This window comes from Ictalurus punctatus, chromosome 7 (genome assembly GCF_001660625.3).
Source record: "Ictalurus punctatus breed USDA103 chromosome 7, Coco_2.0, whole genome shotgun sequence".
Taxonomy (NCBI): domain Eukaryota; kingdom Metazoa; phylum Chordata; class Actinopteri; order Siluriformes; family Ictaluridae; genus Ictalurus; species Ictalurus punctatus.
This window is the reverse complement of record NC_030422.2, coordinates 20,588,254-20,615,673: the sequence shown is the minus strand read 5'-3', so window position 1 is coordinate 20,615,673 and position 27,420 is coordinate 20,588,254. Positions and strand designations below refer to the sequence as shown.

Sequence of the window (27,420 nt, the reverse complement as noted above, 5' to 3'; positions counted from 1 at the left end):
TTAATGTTAATTAGAGTAATGTGTTTTCTGTTTATGAGACCAGTTACTGTGAAACAACTTGTTGAAATGGAGAGAATAAAGTTTTTATTTGCATTTCCTTCAGAATTGTGGAATTAATTATTATTAATTTAAAAGAAGGCATAAAAGGCAGAACTATCTGTGTTGGTTATCGGTATCGGCCGATATCACTCTGAATAATCAGTTATCGGTATCGGCTGAGAAATTTAGTATCAGTACATCTCTAGTTTTAACCAAGTTCAGTGAACCACTTAAAGCTCCAGCAAATGGGAAAAAGTCTCTGTGTGTGTTTGTGTGCAAGACAGCCAGAGAATAAGTAGGAAAAAGCTGAACATGATTCAGCTTTTTTTTAAAAACTTTTTTAAAAAAGAGATTTTTAAAAATGCATATACATTTTACATATTCATAGGCATGAGTAGGTAATCACCATATGGTGGTTCAGTTTGTTCTGTAACACTACAGTAAAAACAAGCTAATGATTTGGCTAGCATGCACTTGCTAAAACGCCTTTTGCCATGGTGTAACAGATAGCATACTATTAATATCTGTACACAACTGCCATGCGAATACTACTGCATACAGCTGCATTGTATATAAATTTATAATGTTTTGGTTGCTTACCAAATGAAATGACCTTTGGAGAAACTGCTGCATTTAGCAGAGGAGTTCTAGTATAGCACAATGTCTTAGTATAATCTTTTGTGAGAATTCAGAGAAGGAAAGACGTGCAACATTCAAGTCATTAGGAAAGTAATATGAGTGCTGACCCAGCCAAAGTCAATACAAAACAATATTTTCAAAAATACAGGCCACATGAGAGTATATTTCATGTTGTTCCATCTAACAGTGCAGAAGAACACATAACAGTCCCTCCAGGAGTTCACGATTATGCGATCACAGAAATGAATGTAAAATCAAGCAAGTGCTGCAATATTCGAAGGAGCTTGCCATTTTTCACAATTACCACAGATTTTCCATAGATTTGGGACAAGACGTGTCATGTGACGTCATCACAACTTGCTGAAGCCAAAGCCCTCTTCAATTCACGTGCATCGAACACGAGTATAGATAAAAGGTCTCATTTACCAACAAACATCACTGTGAAATAATTCAGCGCGACTGCAATTTCGACAATTCAAGTAGTTTTCTGCACAAAAAAAGCACAAAAAAACTCTGCAAGTTGTACAGCAAATTTTGAAAAAAAGCCACAGCAAAATCAAGCATTTTTGCATCACAAAAACCACAGAAAACCTGTATGGACTGGTATAACAGTGAGTATTGTGGGCAGTGTCTCAGCATCAAGCTATAGTTTGTGAAACTTTTACACTGCAGTCTGTGTAAAACAATGGCTGAAGTTATACCTTTTACAGACACAGGTATTACGCTACATATAGAGATTTGTGATGCAACTACTCCGCAATGAGATGTACAGCAAGAATAAAAAATGAAGTGCACATAGTGCATGCAGGATAACACAGAAAAGAAAATAAGACAGGCATTAGCATTAGACATTACTATCTGGAGATGTATACTGTACATACAGCAGTGGACTGATGGAGTGCAGTTCAATCATTAAACTGCAGTGTGTTCATCTACTCTAGCTATGCGCTATAGTCCTGCCCTGACTGAGTGTACACGTGGTTGCTAAAACTCTGTGCTACAATGAAATAGGCAAGATGTTCACAGATTCACACCTTGTCCTCACTGTGAAATGGTAACAGTACCATTTTACAGAAAGTGATAATATTGCAAAGACACCAAGGCAACACTGATCAACACCTACAGTATGTAAATAGCAAACCATACACAATTATGTGACACAGCTAGGTACAAAAATGTGAGATATGGACAGAATTGACTGACTTTACTGCAAATGAAACGTTCAGCTTTGCAATCATGTATGGGGAAGCAAAAAAAAAAAAAAATCCAACACTTATCACCCATTTGAAAAACTTGCCCCCTTAAACTTAAAATCTGGTTGTGCAACCTTTAGCATCAATAACTGCAACTAAATGTTTCCGATAACTGGAGATCAGTCTTTCACTTACTTCTAGGACTAGAATTTACTCCTATGATTTGAATCATTGTCTTACTGCATAATCTAATTGAGTTTCAATTTACAGACTGAAGACCAGACATTCTCCTTTAGGATTTTCTGTTACAGAGCAGAATTCATGTTTCCCCCAATTATTGCAAGTTGCCCAGACCCTGAAGCAGCAAAGCACCCCCACACCATCACACTTCCACCACCATGCTTGACTGTAGGTATAATGTTCTTTTTGTGGAATTCTGTGTTTGGTTTACGCCAGATGTAATGGGACCCCTGTCTTCCAAACAGTTCCACTTTCGACTCATAAACCCACAGAACATTCTCCCAAAAGGTTTGAGGATCATCAAGGTGTGTTTTGGCAAATTTCAGATGAGAATTAATGTTCTTCTGGGTTATCAGTGGTTTTCACCTCACCGCTCTTCCATGCATGCCATTTTTGCCCAGTGTCTTTCTGATAGTGGAGTCATGAACAGTGACCTTTTTTGATGCAAGAGAGGCCTGTAGTTCCTTTGATGTTGTCCTTGGCTCTTTTGTGACATCCTGAATGAGTAGTTGCTGTGCTCTTGGAGGAATTTTGGAAGGTTGGCCACTTCTGGGAAGGTTCACTATTGTGCTGAGTTTTTCCATTTGGAGATAATGGCTCTTGCTGTGGTTCTTTGGAGTCCCAGAGCCTGAAATAGCTTTGTAACCCTTCTGAGACTGATGTATTTCAATCAGTCCTCATCATTTCTGGAATTTGTTTCAACTTATAATGGTATAATGTGTTACAGGGTAAGACCTTTTAACCAAATTCATGCTGTTGAAAAGGTTCTATTTAAGTGTTGATTTGATTGAACAGAGTTTGCAGTAATCAGGCCTGGTTGCGTTTAGTCCAGTTGAACCCCATTATGAATGCAGTTTCATAGATTTTGGGAGTTCAAATACATTTTTACACAGGCCCAGTTGGTATTGGATTTTTGCTTCAATAGATCATCATTTAAAAACTGTATTTTGTGTTTACTCAAGTTGCCTTTGTTTTATCTTAGATTTTCTTAGATTAATTTCTGAAACAGTTTAGTATGAGAGATACCTAAAAAAAACCCAGAAGAAATCAGGATGGGGGCAAATACTTTTTCACAGCACGTTCAAAATTTTATACGCCGACAAATGAAAGCCCAGTCTACAATCTCAACTTTCTGCTTTTGAGAGTTTCTAAAACTTTGTGCACATGTGGCACCTTTTTTGTAACACTTTCGAAATGAATTGCATTTCCTGTAGCAAGCAGTGAGGATGAAGTGTTTTAACACAGACCTTTTAGCAACTATTTATACAAATACGTAGTCAGGACTGTGAAGCATTAAAACAGATACCACCTCAAAAACAAATTTCTCTCAGAGACTTGCTACTTTAAAACACATTAGAATGAAAGTTGCAGAAGGAGCTATTGTTTTTCACACCATTTATCGATTACATGTATGCCTTCCATTAGCCTTAAGAAATATGGATGGAGGTGGCAGATTTTAACGGCTAATTTCTCTTTAAAAAAACGCCTGAGCTTCTGCTATATAACGGCGAAGACTATGAAATACTACAAACGATTTTTAATAGCATTATGCAGTGATCAGAATTGTGTTAAACAACTGCAGTTTATTATACTGACAGGTTGCACACACTTAATGTGTCTCAAACAGCTTCCCAAGGAGCCACCTGGTATAATTTTCCAGAACGTTCTTGAAGAACTTATCATGCTCCGAGTACTTGTTTCCATCCTGGAAATACTTTATGCCTCATTCATACAACTTTATTATATGTCTTAGAAACAAACTTCAAAACTAAGACTTTTGATCAAAATGTTTTAGTGATATTGTATGTAAGAGATAATCAACAAAGCGTCCTGATATCAGAAAATGGAACATGGAAGTGAACACAAAAAAACAAAGCAGAGTGGTGTTTCTTCAGGACTCATCAACAAGTATGGTCATAGTTATACCACAATTTAGATACTACCAAGAAGTTCCAAAAGTCTCCAAACATAGGGAGATTAATACTTTTTTACAAAATGTTGGCCAAAATTTTTCATGTGTGTGTGTGTGTGTATATATATATATATATATATATATATATATATATATATATATATATATATATATATATATATATTTTTTTTTTTATTATTATTTTTTTTTTCAGATAGCCTTTAAGTATGCCATTGGCAGAAGAAGAAGGTATTGAAATCATTCTCATGTCTGGATTATGAAGCTGTCACAAGGTTGCGATGGACTGTAACAGGAGACATGGCAAAGAAATTCAAAAACACTGGAAGTTTTGTGGACCACCAACAAAGCATAACAGTTTTGATATGATTTGTGAACATGTAATTGTTAAAAAACTATTGTGTTTAGTTGACCTATTACCTATTAGTTTTTCTTTCTTTAAAACAACATAAAAAAAATTAAAAAATATATATATTTTTTTATTTAACTCTTAATCTTTAGCAATTTGACAGACATGTACTCTTCATTTGAAGTTAAAAACACAATGTAACTAAGCTCTAGCGGATGCCCTTTTTTTAGTATTCTTCTGCTCTCATATCTAAACATGCCAACCACATTACATACACAATCTCTGGGGAAAATTACACAAAAAAGACACAGTGAGGGTCCCTCTTGCTCTCTCTCTCTCTCTCTCTCTGTCTCTCTTTCACACTCTCCCTCTCTCTCACACACACACACACACACACACACACACACACACACACACACACACACACACACACACACTAACATTCTTCCCTTATGCCAGTCCCAGCTTCCCCATGGCATCAATATTCTATTTTCATACTGCAGATTCGTAATTAATTTCTGCTTCTGTTAGGTTGGAGAAGTGCAGACTAAGAGAGGGAGTATGGCTGAGAGAGGTGTAGAATATCTAATCACTTCCATGCCAGGAAGGAGAGGTGAGACTAGATTTGGAAAAAAATGGATATAAAAAAAAAATATACAGTGACAGTCTGAACCTGAGCCAGAGAGAAAGAGGAATACAGAGATGGTAATGCACAATTTAGCGATAGCAAACATGTTATTGTTAGTATCACAGAGGAAACTCTTGTGACCCACGAAGAAACAAATAATCACTATAAAAATGACAAACATCAAAGTGAGGCCTGTGTACTGTTTTCACACTCTGGGTCTGAGGGTGGACTGATCACGTTGAGATTTTCAGGGTCTAGCTAAGGACACGGAAATCACAGAGCTATCGTGCCACTCCATGCTGACTGCAGCTCAGCTCCGAATGTGCTGATGGGAATGGAGAGCACTGAGCTGACCTTCAACTCCTTTCAAACTCACACAAACACACACACACACACACACACACACACACACACACACACACACACACACACACACACACACATACAAAAACAATATGCAAGCGCTTAAGATGATAATGTCCAATTTATCTACTTCATCAGATGATATCAGCATCAAATTCCATTAAAAGCAAATTACTGTGTTTACTGCGACTAACATTAGTGAGTCACCTCTGAGATAAACCTAATGATCAGTGCAATCCTTTGCTTTATGGGGTTGGGTCAGCTAAAACCTTTAAGACTAAAAGCAAAAATTTAAATCATTGATGCTGTATATATTTGTCTAGACATGCCTATGCCACTTAGAATATACTAGCACTGTGGATTCTAAAGCAGGGTTTTTCCATTTTAATACAGGAAACACTTCTCCTCCTGATGCATGTTGAAGCTGGGGGGTCAAGTTTGAAGACTTACCTTTGATTGGGTATTTGGGGTTTCAATACCCAGAGTGGGCGACATGGTTGTACAGTGGGTAGCGTTACTGCCTCACAGCTCCAGGTTCTGATTCTTACCTCGCAAAAACATGTAGTAATATGGACTGCCTGAGCTAAACGACCTCAAGGTGTGAATGTGTATGTGTGTGCATGGTGCTCTGCAATGGACTGCCCTCTTATCCATGGTGTATTCCTGACTTGTGCCCAGTATTCCCAAGAAGATAAATGAATGAATAAATAAATAACCAGTGTGAGTAATAAACACATCACCAAAGCTAGCTATTGGTAGTGACAGTTCTCAAATTGAAATGGGCAAATTCCTCCAAACCTTGGCAGCGATGATTTGACTTCTTCAGTAAGACAACAGAGACCATAAGGGCTAAAATTATGCCTGAAAATTAGAATGTACTACTCCATTCTCTTATGATGAGAACGCATGAGGTGTTATAACCCAAGAACTTCTTCATGAGTTTAGTTCTTTAGGTATAACAAGCTCTGCACCTTGATAGTGTCAACCACTTGGGTCCTATTATTATTACAGTGGATGTGGAGCCCTTACAAAACATAAACTCATTACTTAGCTCGGGCCTTGTACTCTTGTTAGGCCACTTCTTAATAAACCACTTATTGACACCAGTGATCTCTCCAATTACCCTCCACTCTCAGGCATGCCTTTTGTAGATAAGATTGTGTAGAAAGTTATAGCCCCACAACTTTGTTCTTTTCTAAGTAGTAATAACAAGCATGGTGTTTTGCAGTCTTGCTTCCAGAAAGATCATATTAGAGAATCAGTGCTGGCTAAAGTTATCAGTGACCTCAGATTGTGGATTAATTTTGGCTTTAGTTCTGATTTTGACTGTACCACTTGTCATTACTGACCATAATATTTCAATAGACAAGCTTAAAACAGAATTGGGTTAGACAGACAATGTCTTGACTGATTCAGATCTTATTTGACAGACTGATACCAATTTGTTAGCACAAATAGAGATTCTTCAGAGACCAAAATATAATACAATGTCCTTCTAGGTTCTGTCTAAGGCCTCTATTATTCTCCCTTTATATCCAGTCTCTTGGACGTGCAACTGGCAAACATAATGTTGGCTTTCACTTCTATGCTGATGACACACAATTATATTTGTCAGTTCAGCCCAAATTAGCAGCACAGCTATGCAAAACAGAAGACTATAAAAGGCATGAAAGCTTGGCTGAATAAAAACTTAAATTCGTGACAAACAGAAATGCTCATTTTGGCTACCCACAATAAGGTTGCAGATTTGGGCCTGGAGCTACTCTGTAAAACAAAAGGAACCCTAGATGCCAGTTTATCATTTGATTCGCATGTGAGTAATATCTGTAATTGTCATCTGAGAAACAGGCAAAAAATAAGAAATATGCTAAACCGGCATGAAGCTGATAAAACTATTGCATGCTTTCATAACTTCTATGTTGGAATCTAGTAAGGTGTTGCTGACTGGCTGCCATGCTGCCTCTTTAAGGAAGCTTCAGCTAGTTCTGAATCCAGCAGTCTATGTCCTTACCAGGAAAAGAAAGTGTGCCAGAGCTCATTTCCTTAGTTTATTTTTCCCCAAGCTAAAATGGCAGCCTATTAAGTTTCTGACCTCCTGAACTCTCTGATCTCCTGAAACAGTATAACCCATCCTGAGCACTTCTCTTAGGAAACATACACAGGTTTGGATGCAAATACAGGGTAAAATGGGCAAAGCCAATATCATATTTAGGCAGGCAAAAAGGTCAGGTGGTCAACAGCAAACAGAGACAAACAGTGCTCAAACCAGAAGAGCAATCCATAAACAGCAGACCTGGAATTGATACTAGGACAAAGCTAGGGGTGAGATTTAATAATGTTTTAATGAAAGTCCGAGCCATTTAATAGGTGTATTAGATTATCAACATGTGTGTTGTGTTTGTGTGTTGTGTCTGGCTACTATGATAAAGTTATACTGTATGTTATATTAGGGGTGGCTTATATCAATGGGTTCGTAAAACAGAGGGTTTGTAAAAAAAAAAAAAAAAAAAAAAAAAAAAAAAAAAAAAAAAAAATCAATATAAAGGTTGATTTTTGGCATCCACATCATTTTATTTGTGTTTAACAAATGTTTGGATTTTTTTTTTTTTTTTTTTAACCGAGTACACCAGCACCACCATTGGTTGTAAGAAAAGCACATAGAATGTATGAAGCGAGGCTGTGGGCTAACTGAAATGAGTGCAGCATTGTAAATTCATAGTCAACACACCCCATACGTTTAGCTCCATTTTGGCTAATATCTATAGTCCATTTCATGACGTTTCTGTAATACGTCATCAGTAGGCATGTTATGGTGTCGGTCGGGTATAATTACTGTAAACAAAGTGGATTATTTACGCTATCATAACCCTTAGATGCGTTTGGACAAGAAACTAAAAGTTAATAGACTGAGCACACAAATTTTACAAAAGGACACAGGCATATGTTGTTTTTTTACTTTGTTTGTTTCTGAATTATAGGGTAACAGATTATTTGTTTATCTTTTTTTCTCTTCAGAGGATACTCAGTGTCAGAGCAGTCAAGCATTGTGGGTTTGAAGCACATAAAAACATTTTTAATCACTAATGCAGCTCCCAATCTCAATGGTTAAGGCTCTGGGTTACTGATCAGAAGGTTGGGGGTTTAAGCCCCAGCACTCCCGCTGTTGGGCCCTTGAGCAAGGCCCTTGAGCAAGGCCCTTAACCCTCTCTGCTCCAGGGGCGCTGTATCATGGCTGACCCTGTGCTCTGACCCCAGATTCCTAACATGCTTGGATATGTGAAGAAGATAATTTCACTGTGCTGTAATGTTATGTGACAAATATAGGCCTTTTCTCTTCTTCTTCTAAATATAGCATTCAAAAAGTAATAATTAATCTTCAATAAAAAAAGGATTTTACTTTGTAGTATGACAACATTATTGATTCCTATAACAATATAAATTAGAATTATCAACTTTAACATGACTGTTTCACCCTTTCTGTTTTATATTGTGACCTATTGATGATATACCGTATCTAACTGCACAGAAGTAGCTGAATGTATTGCAACCATTAAAGCAATATCACACATCATAAAGTCTGAGGCAGATGATTTAAGCTACAGAAAAGCAGAATCAGCTTTTCTGGTCATATGTAGTTTATTTGCCTGAGCTCTGTGTTCCCCACCAGCATGCGATAAAGTTAGCACAGCACAATTTGCGCTCTGATAAAACATGTTAAGAGTGCAATCATCAAAGCAGCTGATTCCTTAGTAAGCAATACATGATTTGAGTTCTCTTTCCTCAGCTTATCATTATTAAATTGGTTGACTTAATATTTTCAGTTTCTTTGTCATTAATTTTGGGCCATATTCAAATATTTACATCCCTGCCTGCCCCTCAATCAACCACAACCTCACCGTACCGCTTGACTCAATCACACTCATGCCAACCAGGACAGCCAGAAACCTTGGGGTAACTTTTGGTGACAACTTGACCACAGACCACATTTCAACAACTGCATTATCCTGTAGGTTCAGTCTGTACAACATCAAGAAAATCAGTACTACTCACTACTACGCACTACTCTCGGGCCTCCCAGCCAGCTCCACCAAACCCCTTCAGATGATTCAGAATTCAGCAGCACGCCTTGTTTTCAACCAGCCCAAAAAAACCCATGTCACACCCTTTTTCATCTACCTCCACTGGCTTCCTGTAGCTGCCCGTATCAAATTCAAGGCCTTGATGCTCACGTACAAGACCTTGTCTGGAACAGCATCTCCCTACCTGCTGGTATGAACTTCCAACCTCAATCCGGACAGCAGAATCTGTCACTATCATCAAAAACAGCTAAAGACCCACCTCTTTCGTGAACACTTAACTAACCCCAACTTGGCCCCCCCACAAATTTTTTTTATTCAAAATAAAATAAAATAAAATAAAACAAAAATTCTACACTAACACTGGTTCTTACACCTCTATTCTGCGCACTTTGCTTCTCTCGAACGCAATTAAAAGATCTTGTATGGTAGCACTATTTGTATTGTTCTCCACTTGATATATCGCTTTGTTTATACTTCCTCATTTGTAATTCGCTTTGGATAAAAGCGTCTGCTAAATGAATAACATGTCAAATGTAAATTTACATGGGGACAGTCCTGCATATTCAGAGAAAGGTTAAGCACGTTTCTGGGTGTTGCATTCAGATTCCTAAGATACCGCGCCCAACATGGCAGCCAAAATGTTTTGGCATCTTGGTGTTTTATCTTTGTGCCAGGCCAGATTCAGTATTCAAAGGACATCCTTCTTAATACCAGGAGAAATGTACCAGATGATCTGTGCCCAGAGACTTTAAACACACTCCGTGGATTTATTAGCACTGCTCCTGAAGTGTGCCAAAAAAAGTGCCAATTCGAAATGATCATTGTGTTTTAATTTTATATTGGTGTGTTGAATTTTATTAGAACTAATCTATTTAGTTTGGGGAATCCTTTTGAATAAAGTAGCTTTAAATATTTTACCAACCACATAGCAAGGTAGCATTTGTAAACACTATATCATTTAATTGTGTATGATGTTAATATACTGAAATTAATATACAATCACGTTGTTGGTTTAAAATTTTTCAAATGCCATTAAATTTGGTTAGGAATGTATTTTGATTTGTTTGTGACTCTGTGGTTAGGACTTGGGACTTAAATCAGAAATTGTTTGTTTTTACTTGGGACTTGACCTGAGACATAGTGATGGGAAGTTCGGATCATTTTACTGACTCGGATCTTTAAATCTTGTTCAGCAAAATGAACAAATCTGAGTCATTTCAGCAGAATATAATTAAAATGTTACATTTTAAATTCCCCAACACATCTAGTACTTAATAAACTATTAAATAAACTATAGGCTAATGCAACCATGGCCAAATTATGAGAAACAAAAATGATTTATTAATAGCTTAGCATTAGGTCTTCAAGCTATGCTGTCTGTTAGTTCACCTCACCTCCTGACCTGAGTCGTTCATTTGTCACGTCACATTGGTCACGTCCAGAAACAGAAATGTTCACCTCTTGAGTCTTCAGGTTTGAGTCGTTCATTCATCCCGTTTCCGGGATTGCATGGTGCATTGCCTATGTGGCGGTCACCAGAAAAACGAACGACATGAACCCGAAGAACTAATCGTTTCTGTTTCCTGTACAGAACCTATGGGGATATTGCAGTCCATGTGCGGTCAAAAACGAACGAATCACTCTCTGAGACAACTTGCTGTTCTCGAGTCATACTAAAGATTCGTTCAAAATGAACGAATCGTTCATGAACGACACATCACTACTGAGACATGACTTGTCTCATTCCGTGCTGTGCTTTCTTTACCACTCCATTACTGACATCTAAAAAAAAAAAGTAATTTTTATACTCAATCATCTGCTTCTCTTCTATTAGATAAGACCACTCTGCCTGCAACCTATTTTATAACTCTCATACATCATGGAGGTCAGTACAAGGCTATTACAGTTTCATTTTAGAACTATCCTTATTCTGGGTGCATATTGATACCTGAACATCTGCAACACAGAAACTCTGTGAACTCTAATTTTAATAACTTTATCTGTCTGTACTGTATACTCTAAACAGTCTGTCTGTTTGATATCTTTTTGAATGATATTTTGTTTAAAGGTTTTATTTTTTTTCATTAATACTGCCCTTCAGAATCTACAGAAGATATTTACATGTTTCCCAGAAGAAAAAAATAATACCAATATACACCAATTATCCTGTTCAAAAGTTTACACCCCCCAGCTCTTAATGTAGTGTGTTGCATTCTTGAGAATCAATTAATGTTTCCACCTTTTGCAATAGTTGTGTATGAGTCCCTCAGTGTGAAAAGATGGATCTCATCATCATATAGCCACTGTTGGAAAGGTGCTGGAAAAACAAAGAATGTGCAGGACCTGGAGGATTTTCCTGAAGAACAGTGAACAACTATCACAAAATATAAAAACAGTCGTTGATCATCCAAGTAACAACACAGTATTAAGTACCAAGCGTATATACATTTTTGAATGGGTTCATTTCTGTAATTTCAGTTATTATTGTGTCTTGTGGACTATATGTAAACATCGGTTATGTGAAATAGCTTATTCAGGGCAGAACAACAAAATGTAACAAAATGCGATTTTTATGATCCCTCCTATTATTTTGTGGAACATTTGAGTGTCCCAGTTAAAATAAAAATAAAATTATTATTAATGCACTATAAACAGTGCCAGTTTTTTTTTTTAACCCTTTCATCTTTATTCTTACCACTTCAAAATCTCATTCCCACATTTGCATATCCCAAACTAAACAATGTTGCATGTTCTTATCAACAGCCCTTAGTATTGTCTTTGACAGGTTTCTCATTTTAAATGAACACACACACACACACACACACACACACACACACACACACACACACACACACACACATGCACAATCCTTATGACTCAGAGACACACTGAAGAGGGGAGATAATATGATAAGAATGAAATATGAGCAGATAAAACAGGAAAATCTGAAGTAATAAATACAACATCAAAGCAATAGATGGGGCAGTGAGATTGAGAAATTGAGATGGTGAGAAACAGGCGACAAAGAGCGACAGAGGGGGAAAAAATGCTATTACAGTTAAGAATATATGCGTGTGGGTGACGTTTAATTCAGACGCAGTCTTATGCGGCCTTCCTCTTCAATATCCGCTTGACTTTTATAGAAAAAGTTGTTATGGAAGCTGCCGAAACGCTTCATATGTAGCTGTGACTGACAGTGAGATGATTTGAACAACATACACCGAGAAGAAAGAACCAATTCAAAACAAATAAAGAATAGAAAAAGAAGAAAATATTTAACGTCGATTCATCTGAATTCTTCATTTTAGAACACTTTCACTAGATTTTACATCGAGATAGCTTTCACTGAAGCCCCTGATACATGAAAGCAACTGCAATCATGTTGTGACATTAGTATTATGAGGTTTGATGTACCACTCATCCTTCACCCACAGGGAATCTTATAATACTAAGGTCACAAAGTGTCCAAGCGTGTCCTTGGCCTATGGCTTTGTGGACGTTGGCACTAGTTGGCTCTTATCATCACCTGTCAGAGCCGATTAAACATGGCAAAATAGCATGGCGTTTGAAGACAGAAATGAGAGCGAGTATATGGCTTGGCCGTTCAGCCGAGTGAATCAGTGCAGGAAAGGAGAAAAAGAAATGAGTAAAGCAAGCAAATGACACTCTCAAGAGGTCAAACATTTTCAACTGCTCATCAACTTTTAACAATTGAAAGAGGTGTAAAAATGGTTGCTAGGTTATACTTTGACAAGAAGAAACGGTCTAGTTTCATGTAATAACTTTAGCATTATGAAAGATTTAGTAAAACCTTATGGAAGCAGTGGAATAGGTTTTGGTTTTAGCACCGGGGACGCCTGAGGAATTCTAAGGATTTGAAATTGAGTTTGCACATGATTGAATGTTAATTTTTCTGCTTGGTTGGTGGATAACCTGGCTTTGTTATCCTGACAAAAAAAAAAAAAGAAATAATAATAATAATAATAATAATAATAATAATAATAATAATAATAATAATAATAATAATAATAATCACTAGCTAAAACTTACTAGAATTCAGTGTTCATTTTCCCATATACAGTATTTAGCCATAGTTTACAGTAATCCATTAAGGTCACAGCTTATTCTTCACTTATTCATCTTACAGCATATTATTCAGTTACTAATATTTATTATTCAGTAACCACAATAAACCTAATAGAAAGTGGATGTAGTTACTGGGCATTTACTGAAAAAGAATATTTTATTCAATGTCACCAAATACATTTTAAATATATTAATAAACATGTTAAATACAATAAAATAACATTTCCAATATTTTCATATAGCCAAAGCAACCTGCCATCACAAAATTTCCATTCAAAATAAAAAATTGAAAAGTATTTCAATGACACAAGTCGCATACTTGTACCCGAAGAATTTTTTTCAATGTCTTCTCCAAACTATTCTCATACATGAGATTTCACTTCTGAAACTGCTTTGGCTGCAGCCCTCCTAACTCTCATGCATCTCAATTGAATCCGGAGATCCCTTTGTGACCACTACTTTAAAGGCTTCCTTCTATAACTGGCTTCCCATACCACTGGTGTCCACCAGCGCTTACTAGGGTTACCACCATGACAAAGACAGCCTTTTGGCCACAGCTTCTTGCAACTACCTTCAAGATTGAGGACTTGAACATGGTCCATTCAGACTTAGTGTAGTCAACTTCCTTCAGTACAAGGGAGTTGGGGGTTAAATTAATATCTCACCGAAGCTTCTGCCAGTCATACCTATGCAACCAGGAAGACTCTCCTGGGTTGCTAGATAAAACTGAGTGATGATGTGTCTAACTCACCACCAAATGATGATCAGTGGACAGATTTACTTTTACCCTATTGTCCAAAAATATAGCCTCAAGTCTTATGATACAACACTTCAAGGTATTCTGGTAGCAATCTCTCCCCAATCATGCTTCTCCAGGTATCACTATCATTCCCATCGTGAGCAGTGAAGTTCCCCAGGAGCACTATGGAGTCAGTAGGAGGTACCTTCTTAAGTGACCTGATCCAACTTCTTCAAGAAAGCTGAATACTGAAAACTGCTTTTTAGTACAGTCATACAAACAGTCCGAATTTTTTCTTTCTAAGATTTTAAAACTTATTGTGGCAACCCACTTGCCCTCAGCCTTGGACTGGTGAGTATCTACATACCCAAATGAGGACTAACTCATATGGGAACTCCAGAGACGGAGAGAAACCACCCCATGATCAAGATGTTTGGTACACATCCCTGTGGATGTGTGGACGTATTTTGTCCAAACAAAACTGTTGTCCGTCTTACACACTTTCTCCCAAAGTCAGTTGCATCTCACAAAGTCTTCCAAAGTCCATCTAAGACTGCCCTTTGCATGTCTGCTGCCAAACTGGCATAGCACTTGACCCCTACTCTTCATCTTCCAGGTGGTGACCCCATAACATTTGAAAGTTTTATCATTAATATAATTTTTTTTTTTTTTATGTTGAGCAAATAATGGAGTAGGCAGATTCCTCCCATTGCCTTCACAAATAAAAAAAATAAAAATAAAAGCTTCCGTGGGAAAAGGAAAAAAAAGAGAGAGAAAGGGGCAAAAGGTAAAAACAAGAAAGAGAAGGTCGTCAGAGAAGGAATTATAAATGAGAATCCTAATATTTTTATTTTCAATTAAAAGGTCAAACAGTGAGCACTGCACCACAACCATGGCAAAGTCCAGCTGATCTGCTGCTGATCTGATTTAAGAACATGATTTATTTTTCAGAGCTTCTGATGCTGCATTCAACTTCAAGGGGCTGTTAAGCTCAAATTAGCTCTTCATCTAAAAGTGCAGATGTGTGTGTATATATATGTGTGTGTGTGTGTGTGTGTGTGTGTGTGTGTGTGTGTGTGTGTGAAAGAGAGAGAGAGAGAGACAGAGAGAGAGAGAGAGAGAGGGATAGAGAAGATCCACTGAGCGAAGTGGTTGTTATTTCAGTCAAGCTGATGGTCCTGACAGAATCCTCTATCACGAGAAGAGTTTATCTGCTTACAAAACTTTCTATTTCTGGAGGGAGGGAGTGTTTCTCCTTTGTTTGCTACCTCCTGTCTACACAAAGAATTCCAGTTCAAATAAGGACGACGATGAGGCCCTGAGAGGATTAGGTGTTCGTATCTGTGTGTGTGTTTTCAATGAAATGCCATCAGAGGCGCACACTACAAACAGAAACAAGAGAATAGAGGAGATGTGAATGCACAATACCCTCAAGTGGATTTCACATGTGTACTTTTACACAGAAGTCCATCGGTTATGAATTAGTTAATTAGTGGGAATGCACAGCCAAGTTGAGAAGAAGCCATTGTTTGTCATATGTACTGTGTCATAACACATTTAGATTATTTTTCCACATATCCCAGCTTGTTAGGAAGCTGGGGTCAGGCATGATACAGCACCCCTGGAGCAGAGAGGGTTAAGGGCCAACAACAGGGCAGCCTGGCAGTACTGGGACTTGAAACCCTGGCCTTCTGATCAGTAGCCAAATGCCTTAACTGTTTAGCCACCACTGCCCTACCCTGTCTGTATTGAAATCCTGGGGAACTTGATGCATACCTAGTACATTCATTCATTCACCCATTCATATATTCATTCATCTTCACTTCACTTTATCCTGGTCAGAGTTGTGGTGGATCTGGAGCCTATTCCAGGAACATTTGGCACAAGGCAGGAATAAGCCTTGGATGGGATGCCAATCTGTCACAAGACAAATTTGTGCACACTCTCATTTACATGAGGGGCAATTTATTGAAGCTAGCCCACTAACTGGCATGTTTTTGGAGGTGGGAAGAAACCAGAGAACATTCGAGTGCAACAGAAAAACTTTTCCGCTATTATAGCTAACCTTAACTCTATGATAGCTTTCTCCCTCCCAGGTTGATAGCTGTTGTATACTAGTGGAGAGCTGGACAAGAATAAATTAGGGAGAAAATCAGGGGGGGGGGAAGCCCACACAGACACAGGGAAAACATCCTCTGAAACCCAAGCTCAGGATTGACACTAGGACCCTGGAGCTGTGAGGCGTCATGGTGGCACAACAGGGTGCCGCCTCGTACAGCCTAGTAATTCCTTGAAATTTGTGTGAGATCTCATTTGTGAGATCATCATCATGTATCAGAGCTGATACATAACCAGGAAAGCAGATGACGTCTTGATGACTATTTCGTCTATGACGCACCTTTTTAGGTGGCTAATTTTAAAACATTAGCACAGTATATAATGAGAGACACCCATGTGACTGCACATGCATCACTGAATGCCTAATGTGCTTGCAAACACATAGATACAGAAATATATAAACAAACAAATGTATAAGAAAAAAAAGAAGGTTTTTAACACACCAAAGGTTAACCCTTTGGATCCCTGTGTTAACCCTTAGAGGTTCCATTTGAAATCCTACAGGAGAATGTTTCCCTATCAGAGTTTCCAAGTGAAACCTGTGTAAAATGTTAAGAACCCTGAAGTATCCAAAGCACCCTTGAAATCTCAAGTGGATGTTGATAGTTTCCTTGGTTTTGAATGTGAAAATTCAACTGTAGAACAGTATCTGAACAGTGCTCTACACTGAGACCTATTACTATTCTCATATAATACACATCAAGTCATAGATCCATTGTTATGTTACAGTACTCAGAGAGGCTGAAGGAGAATAGAGTCTAAACAGGGTTTTTGAGTGGTAAGCTCTGCTCTGAGATAATGATAATGATAATGAGTCTTTATTAGTCACATATACGTTACAGCACAGGGAAATTCTTTTTTTTTCACATATCCCAGCATGGTAGGAGGTTGGGGTCAGAGCGCAGGGTTAGAGAGGGTTAAGGGCCTTGCTCAAGGGCCCAACAGTGGCCCTTGAACCCTCGACCTTCCGATCAGTAACCCAGAGCCTTAACCGCCAAGAGACATGAGACATGCCATTACAAGAACCTGCAGGAAAAACTATAGATATATAGATTGGTGTACTGTAGGTTTAACATACTACATATGAAATAAAGAATCATGACACAACGTACACTCTAATGTTGCTTATAATGAAAAATAAATTGAGCAGCATCAGCACATCGACAAAGCCAAGGCACAAGCTGGGATCTATTAGGAGCTATTACATTTAATGAAATCCTGTCTCTTATGCCCACTGACTATAAAGCTAACAGCTATTGTGTTGCCAGCTCCTGGCTCTGTCTGGCACGTTTTTGTTAGCAGATTTGAGATATGCCCCAGGTAGAATTTTCCCTTGCATAATTTTCTCTAATTTTTTTTATATCTCATACCAGTCATGCAACAGAAAAGGTTAAGGTGTGGCTTAGGGAAACGGCATCTACATTTGAGTAAAAGGGTGACATCTTTGTATAAATATCCATTCAATTCCCTCTATAGCGGTACCGATGAGACTCAACTTCCCATGACATGTAAACAATTCAGGAGCAATTTGAATGATAATAATGAATGCTTGTCAAAAATGGAATCCAGCACCAATGAAGCGTTTTCCCAATTTGAAAACAAATCTACTGTCAGGAAATGATGTTACAATGGGTTCGAGAAACGTGTTTAATATTTAGACGCGAGTTTGTGACTGTGTAAGCAGAAATATTTTGCATTTTTGAAAGTCATCACAGGAGAGGCATGACTGTGAGAGCATTACAGCAGACACATACCCATGACTGAAGAGAAGAAGAAAGAGGAGACAAAATGCTGGTAGGAGGTCAGACACTCAATTAAACAAACTGACAAGACAGCAGAGAGATCGAGACAAGGGCAAAGGGAGAGCAAGATGACACAGAAAGGACCTCAAAACAGCAAGAAAAATGAAGGAAGGCGCGATGGAAAAGCAATGGGCAACCAGGGACGGAGGAAGAGGCAGAGTGATGATGGGAAAAGAGCTAAACAAAGGCATGGGGAGTACCAGAGGGATAACAGAGATGAGGAAGAGGTTGCGAACAGAGCAACAGTGATCGATATGCGTATTAGAGTCACTGTGTGCGGTAAATTGGCCTTTTTTGAGCCAAACCCGTACATCTGACAAATAAATGAACTAAATAATTATCTAATGGGCTTACTCACAATAAATCGATGAACAAACAAAAGCATCTATGGCACCGAAAGATCCAACACACATGCAAATCGCATGTCAGATTAGTTCTTTATCTTTAAAGAGCTCATGGCATTACAGCGCCACAGGAGCGCCGTAGTGTTTGCATAAGTGAACACTTAATCTGCTTTAGTGTGTACTGCATCTCCTATTGACACCCCATCAGAGCCCATTCATGCTCTAATGACAGCAACAATGTGTCTATTACTGATCTCATTTCCATTTCAATCGATGGAAATTAGAGCTATTTAAAACCCTATGAAACCAAAACACTCACTTGGAGATAACTATGGATAAAACACATTTAAAAAAAACAACAACATGGAACCCATTTAAACAAATATGATGCACAGGTATGAAGAATTTCTGCAAATCTGCTAGATCTGCATTGTTTGTGTGTGCGTGCGTATGTGCGCGTGTGTGTGAGAGCTCGGTGCTTAAGATTTTGGACTACTGATCAAAAGGTTGTTGAGTTCCACTGCTGGGCCCTTGAACCTTAACCCTCAAAGTTAGCAAGTTAGTCGCTGGATATATGAAAGAGATATGTAGAAAATAAAAAAGGAATATGTAGAAATAAAAAAGGAAGAGGAAGTTGGTGAAATAAAAAGATGTAATTGGATGAGTGTTATGTTTTCTCAATTAAGTAATGACAGCATCACGTATCTCTCTATAGATAGTTACAGTTACAGTTATATAGCACTTTTCTTGACACTCAAAGTGCTTTACTTAGTATGGAGGGGTGGATCTTCTCAACCACCACTAGGCAATTCAGGATTCTTAGGGGGCCATGATAGAGAAGGGCCAATGGGGGAATTTCGCCAGGACACCGGGGTTATACCCCTACTCTTTTACAATAAGTGTGCTAGGATTTTTAATGAACTCAGTTTAACATCTTATCCGAAAGACAGTGATGTTCCTACAGTATAGCGTCCCCGTCACTATACTGGGGCACTAGGCCCCACACAGACCACAGAGTGAGCACCCCCTGCTAGCCTCACTAATACCACTTCCAGCAACTACCTTAGTTTTCCCCAGGAGGTCTCCCATCCAGGTACTGGCCAGGCTCAACCCTGCTTAGCTTCAGTAGGAAACTAGGTGAGAAACGCAGGGAGAGATTGCTTTGTCATATAGTTATATATACAGTGGCAAGAAAAAGTATGTGAACCTTTAGGAATTTCATGGTTTTCTGCATAAATTTGTCATAAAATGTGATCTGATCTTCATCTAAATCAAGGGTATTGACAAATATAATGTGTCTAAAATAATAACACAAAAAAATTCTGATCTCTCATGTCTTTATTGAACACACTCATTCAACATTCAAAATGGCAGTGGAAAAAGTAAGTGAACCATTAGAATTAATAACTGGCTGACCCCCTTGGCAGCAATAACCTCAACCAGGTGCTTCCTGTAGCTGTGGATCAGACCTGCACATCGTTCAGGAGGAATTTTAGCCCATTCTTCTTGGCAAAACTGCTTTAGCTCTGTAATATTCTTTGGACGTCTCATGTCTATGGCTCTCTTCAAGTCGTTCCATAACATCTCTACTGGGTTGAGGTCTGGGCTCTGACTTGGCCACTCCAAAAGGTGGATTTTGTTTTTCTGAAGCCATTCTGTTGTGGACTTGCTCCGGTGTTTTGGGTCCTTGTCCTGTTGCATCACCCACCTTCTACACAGTTTCAGCTGACATACAGACATTCTCATATTATCCTGAAGAATTGTCTGATATACTTGGGAATTCATCTTCCCCTCAATGATTGCAAGCTGGCCAGGCCCTGATGTAGCAAAGCAGGCCCAAACCATGATGTTTCCTCCACCATACTTTATGGTTGGGATGATGTTTTCCTGATGATATCCCGTGCCCTTTCTACGCCAGATGTAGTGCTGTGTGGTTTTTCCAAATAGTTCAATCTTAGTTTCATCAGTCCACAAAACATTTTCCCATACCGCTGTGGAGTGTCAACGTGCTCTTTGTAAACTTCAGGCATGCAGCGATGTTCTTTTTAGTAAGCAGTGGCTTCCTTCATGGTGTCCTGCCATAGATACCCTGCTTGTTCAATGTTTTATGCATTGTAGACTCATGAACAGAGATGTTAGCCCGTTCCAATGATGCCTTCAAATCTTCGGCTGTCACTCGGGGTTGTTTCTTTACCTCATTGATGAGTCTCCAATGTGCTCTTGGTGTCATTTTGACTGGGTGCCCACTTCTTGGTAGAGTAGCAACAGTCCCAAAGTGTCTCCATTTGTAGAATGTTTGCCTAACTGTAGACTGGTGAATGTCTAAAGTCTTTGAAATCACTTTGTAACCCTTGCCAGCTTTATGTAAATCAACAATTCTTGATCGTAGATCCTCTGAAAGCTCTTTTTAGCGAGGCATGGCTCACATAAGCGTGTGCTTCTTGTGCAGAGCAAACTCCAAAAGTTTCAGGGGTTTTTATCAGTCAAAGTAGCTGTAGTCCACACCTCCAAACTCATTTTCTTAACGAGACTCCAGGTGTGCTAAAACCTGACTCCAATTAGCTTTTTTGAGGTCATTAACTCAAGGGATCACATACTTTCCCCACAAGCACTATGAGGTTGTTCTCAATAAAGACATGAAAGATCAGAATTTACTTTGTGTTATTATTTTAGGCACATTATATTTGTCAATACCCTTGACTTAGATGAAGATCAAATTTATGGAGAAAACCATGTAATTCCGAAAGGTTCACATACTTTTTCTTGCCACTGTGTATATATATATATATATATATATATATATATATATATATATATATATATATATATATATATATATATATATATATATATACACATACACATGCACACACACACACACACATATCTATATCTACCTATCTATCTATCTATCTATCTATCTATCTATCTATCTATATATATATATATATATATATATATATATATATATATATATATATATATATATACACACACACACAGTATCTAACATAAGTGAGTACACCCCTCACATTTTTGTAAATATTTGATTATAACTTTTCATGTGATAACACTGAAGAAATGACACTTTGCTACAATGTAAAGTAGTGAGTGTACAGCTTGTGTAACAGTGTAAATTTGCTGTCCCCTCAAAATAACCCAGCCATTAATGTCTAAACCGCTGGCAACAAAAGTGAGTACACCTGTAAAGTGAAAATGTCCAAATTGGGCCCAATTAGCCATTTTCCCTTCCTGGGGTCATGTGACTTGTTAATGTTACAAGGTCTCAGGTGAGAATGGGGAGCAGGTGTGTTAAATTTGGTGTTATTGCGCTCACACTCCCTCATAGTGCTCACTGGAAGTTCAACATTGCACCTCATGGCAAAGAACTCTCTGAGGATCTGAACAAAAGAATTGTTGCTCTACATAAAGATGGCCTAGGCTATAAGAAGATTGCCAAGACCTTGACACTGAGCTGCAGCATGGTGGCCAAGACCTTACAGCGGTTTAACAGGACAGGTTCCACTCAGACTCACATTAAAAGATATAATCAAATATTTACAAAAATGTGAGGGGTATACTCACTTTTGTGAGATATTGTATATATAAGGCAGACAGTGAGACAAAATGAGAGAGAGCGAGAGACAGAGAAAGAAGTCATTTGAGTATTTCCATTTCGGCCTCATTACCATAGGTGAGAACAAATGAAGTGACAGCCGCAGGCAGGGTTACATACTATTATATCGCATTGCAGCTTTATCGCTGCTGAGATTCCCTGGGGAACTTTTGGTTTATTTGCAATATTATGCCAGGTGTCAGAGAGACAGAGAACAGACATTAGGTATTGTATCTTGTATCTGTGTCAACTGGTCTGATGGCTAGCGTTTATATTGGGTACAGATCAAAGTACAGGGTAATAATACCTTTTAATTTTAGGCGCCTTTCAAGGCACTCAAGGACAATTTACAGCATAAAAACATATGAATAAAATACAAAACAATACAAAAACACAAACGTACAATACAAATCAAACATACAGATCAAGGAATAAGATTAGTAAAAGCCATTCTAAACAGATAAGTTTTAATCTGAGTTTTAAACTGGGAAATAGAATCCAACTGGCAGATATACAATGGTAGAGAGTTCCATAATTTTGGTGCTGCACAAGTAAAAGCCCTGGCACCAAAAGAATTTAATTTGAAATTAGGAGCAGACAATAAGTGTGTAGAAGATGATCTTAAAGAATGTGGGGGAATTTAAAGGTGAAGACAGTCTGATAAATAAAGAGGAGCCAAATTATGAAGAGCTTTAAAGCAACAAAATCTTATAATGGACACCATAACGAACAGGAAGTCAATGTAGTTGAGAAAAAAAGAGGTGTTATAGTTGTCAGAAATACATGAATGAATAACAATCCTTGCGGCTGAGTTCTAAATTAACTGTAGTCAGTAGAGTTGTTTTTCAGGAACACCAAATAAGAAAGAATTACAAAAATCAATCCTTGATGTTACCAGAGCATGGATAAGGACTTCAGTGCTATGCTGAGAAAGTGATGAACGTAATCAAGCAATGTTACGTAAATGGAAAAATGCAGTACATTAAATATTTTTAATATGAGAACAAAAAGAACGCAAGCCATCAATTATAACATCAAGACTTTTTACTTGGGTGGAGATACTAACTGGACAATTATCAATGAGCAGAGTAAAAAGTTGGGTTTTAGATAGAGTAGACCTAGATCCAACAAGCAGAACTTCAGTTTTGTTTGTTAAGCTTTAAGAGATCGTTAATCATCCATGTATTTACATCTTGTAAACATTTAGTAAGCTCAAGAGGGGGACGAGAAAGATTAGGTTTTGTATTTATATATAATTATGTCTCATCTGCGTAAAAATGAAAATTAATACCATAAGAATGAAAAATATGACCAAGAGGTAAAATATAAATAATAACTAACAGTGGACCCAACACCAACCTCTGTGGGACACCATGAGTAGCTGAGACAGGTTCTGATTGAGCATTTTTAAAACTGTTTCCCATCACTTAAATATGACCAATGAAGCGCATTATCAGCTATCCCAATAGAAGCTAATTGATCTAATAATATTGAGTGACTAATGGTGTCAAAGGCGGCACTAATATCTAAAAGAATAAAAATAGTCAAAAGACCAGAATCGGCTACAAGGAGAAGATCCATTGTAATTTTAACCAGAGCTGTTTCAGTACTATGCTTAGATCTAAAGCCCGACTGAATGTGCTCATACAGATCTATGAGTACTGTCATCATATTTTAGATCTAAGCATAGTACTGAAACAGTAGATAATGAAGGATTTATTATAGCTGTAATAATAGGAGAAATTGAGTGTATGCAGGATTTACCTAAAACACTGGGTAAAGGATCAAGTGAACAAGTAGAGGGCTTAGACTTTTCAATTAATTTAGTAATATAATCTACTGAAGGTAGCTCAAAATTTGAAAGAATACTTGCAGACCAACAATTTTGATTGAGAACCATCTGGGACAATTTTGGTGTCCCAAGACCCCATAAATAGGACAGATTAACACTTTTTAATGGGATTGTCTTAATACTTAGTTTATAAATATCTATATTTTTTCAGACAGCCTTTAAGAATGTCTTTGGACAAAAATTGAATGAATTGAAATCATTCTCATGGCTTGATCGGGAAACTGTCGCAAGGCTGTAATGGGCTTTAACAGGAAACATGGCAAACACATCACACACAACACTGTTGCCAAACTTGTTAACAAATTTGAAAAGACTGGAAGTGTTACGGAATGCCTTGAACAAAAGCACTAGTTGTTTGCATCCATAACTGGCTGTTATACATGCTGCTTCAAAACAACACCAAGATACTAAGATAAAGTTCTAACAATACCAATACACAATACCAATTCTATTCTGATGGCATGATACATTGCAGTCAAACAGGAACGAAGACTCAGGGTATGTCTATTTTAATGACTGTTTTACAATAAAATATAGCTTTGTAAAATATAAAGTGCATCTTATAGCACTTATCCAATGAAGCGGTGCTTTTGATTTCATGTCCTCTGACACACACATATTTACGCTTGGTACTGTATGTGATCACTACCTATGTTGTTCACAAGAAACAATGAATGAGGTATTTTAATCTCATGTCATGGAAGCTGATTTAGTATGGCAGTGTCATCTGCACTCAACAGTTTTGCTATGTATTTCATGCAGCCATCTTTTACTCTTGTGCTCAGAAACTGCATACACGTGTGTGTACCTATTATGGAACATTCGGTTACCAAAAGTTTTCCTTTTGGTTACTGAAGTTAAGGTTAGGGCTAGGTTTAGGTGTAGGTATAGCATTAATTACTTGTATGAAATAATTGTATCAGTGGAAGGTCTTGACAAGGACAGTAAGACAAATGTGTGTGTGTGTGTGTGTGTGTGTGTGTGTGTGTGTGTGTGTGTGTGTGTGTGTGTGTGTGTGTGTGTGTGTGTACAAGGTGGCATGTGTAAATTAGAAAGGAGAGTGCCATCAATCACTCCACTCTTTGGTCTGATAATTTGAGCATGTGTATGCATGTGTGTGTCATTTGCCATTACAGTGCAGTTTGTAGATTGTCACAGAAAGTGGACTATTCAGTATTTTATCTTTGCACATGATCTCCTGTATTCCCTGTTTCTCCTTTCTGTATATTGACACATATTAAAGAACCCTGTATTATCGACAGCCATGTAGCTACAGAAAGGCATTTCATTGCTGCCAACACAGACACTTGAAGCAGACTCTCCTCTGTCTTTCACCAGAAAAAAAAATTACTTAAAGCGAGGGCTTAGAAAGAGATTTACTGAAAAAAGTAATAGAGATACTGAGAGATAAATAGTGTGCGTGTGGTTGTGTTTGTGTATGAGACAGTGCCGATGGCTCCTCTACAATACTGACAATATACAAAAAAACTATCTATTATCACAAGACAAGCCTCTCCTTTTCTCATTTTTTATGTTAACATAACTGGATAATTATGAAAGGAAACTCACTCAGTGATCTCCTCAGTAACAGTGTGTTCGACCTGGAGACGGGAGTTGACCTCAATGAAGTAGTGTTTCCCGTGTTTGTCCACCAGGAACTCCACAGTGCCAGCATTTTCATAGCCAACCTAAACAACACAGGAAAACATGTAACTAAAGAGTAGACACTGGATACTTGGCTGCTAGAATATCAGTGGATTTTTGTACATATGGTGTATATTAGATTAACCCTTTACAGTACACTGCCATTCCTTCCAGTCGACAGAACAGAAATCTACTTATATGTTATAAGATTAGTCAGGCCACTGCTGGGTTTCTGTGTGTAGAGTATCATGACTCTGTGTTTAACTGCTGGTGAGCAGAATTATGGGAAAGGGGAGGGGTGTGACGCTCCTGCTGGGCACACAATTCCCACCTCTCCAGAATAACACTGGTACAGAGATAAAAACAGACAACACAAAATGGAAAGCTTTTTTGACATTAAAACGCTGTATACAACTGCCACAATAAAAGTACAATATATTTTAAAAAAAGAAATATTTTTGCAAATTCTTAAAGCACTACTTCTACTTTCTACTACAACTTTCTGAGCCATTAATCACTACTGTGGAATGTGACATCACAAATAAATTAAATGCTAAACATGTGCATCCCCCCATGTGGTCTTTGGTAGAAAACATTTTTTGTTTTGTTTTGTTTTGTTTGTTTGTTTTGCAAAAATAATGTATATTTTAACATAGACAATATAGACAGAAAATACATTTTGATGCAGCATAAAACTATTACACAATAATTCATTACCAAATCGGTGCACCCCATCTTATATGACCATTCGGTGGCCAATGTATCAGGTACACAATCCATGTAGATAGCTACTTTGTGCACAATTACATCCATCATCGGTCGCTATGCACACTATCAGCTGCACTCCACTCCAGCCTGTCAGTCAGTGAAAAGAGCCCTCCGCTGACTAGATATGAGTTGGGTGATGGAGCATTCTCAGTACAGCAGTCATACTGATAAGGTAGTCTGTATGGCACTGGTATTAATGTTTTAACACACTTCAATGTTAATGCTGTTTAAAACTTATAGCAATACTGCTGAACTTGATAAACTCATACTAGATCAACACTGATGGGCATAGTTTGTAGACTATATTGTATACCACTGTTTATTATGAAAACAGAGGTCACCACATAACAGAAAGTGTTAGCCAATCTGGACTTAGTCTTAGTAGGGCTTTTCACACTGCGCTTAACCTGGATTATCGTCGTTCTAAACCCTGCTTTTAACCCTGAGTAGAGGAACACTTCACATTTGTTTTTAGAAGCAGGGTTAGCACTGCTTCTAATGTGAGGTTATGAAACAGGCTCCGAAGCAGGGTTAGCACTACTTTTGCTGTGTGAACCCTGCTTTGCGGTGCCGAATGTGTACAGTGTGAAAAAATGAGGTGATAGAGTGGTACAGCTAGATGCATAGCAACAAACACAGAATCAGAAATTGAACAGAGTGTGCTTCATATCACATGCTTTGTGCAGAAAAAAGTGAAACAAGATAACCCAGAATTCCATTTACCTGGGGGTTCAGAAAGACCCAAGGTTAACTATTTCAAGTGTGAAAAGCCCTAATGGGTCCCATTTATGAAGCTGAATCAGAAAGAATTTATCCTAATTTTACTTGTAATTGTGTGTACATTTACACATAAAGAGACTTACTAATGTAAACCTCACTTTGATTGACTTCAAATCACATAATTTTCATGGACTAAGAGAACCAACAAGAAAATAATTTGTTTGTATTGAGTATATTATTGGATCCCAATAAAATTATGTGAAAAATAAAG

General features: G+C 37.8%; 1 protein-coding gene across 1 annotated transcript in view; it reads right to left on the bottom strand.

Moving 5' to 3' along the window:
* Nucleotides 1-27,420, bottom strand: part of pcxb (pyruvate carboxylase b) — a 248,629-nt gene that overhangs the window by 169,914 nt on the left and 51,295 nt on the right. Inside the window, exon 9 of the mRNA XM_017471914.3 lies at nucleotides 25,587-25,705. Within this exon, the coding sequence (XP_017327403.1) occupies nucleotides 25,587-25,705 (119 nt within the window). The remainder of the gene's footprint in view (nucleotides 1-25,586; nucleotides 25,706-27,420) is intronic.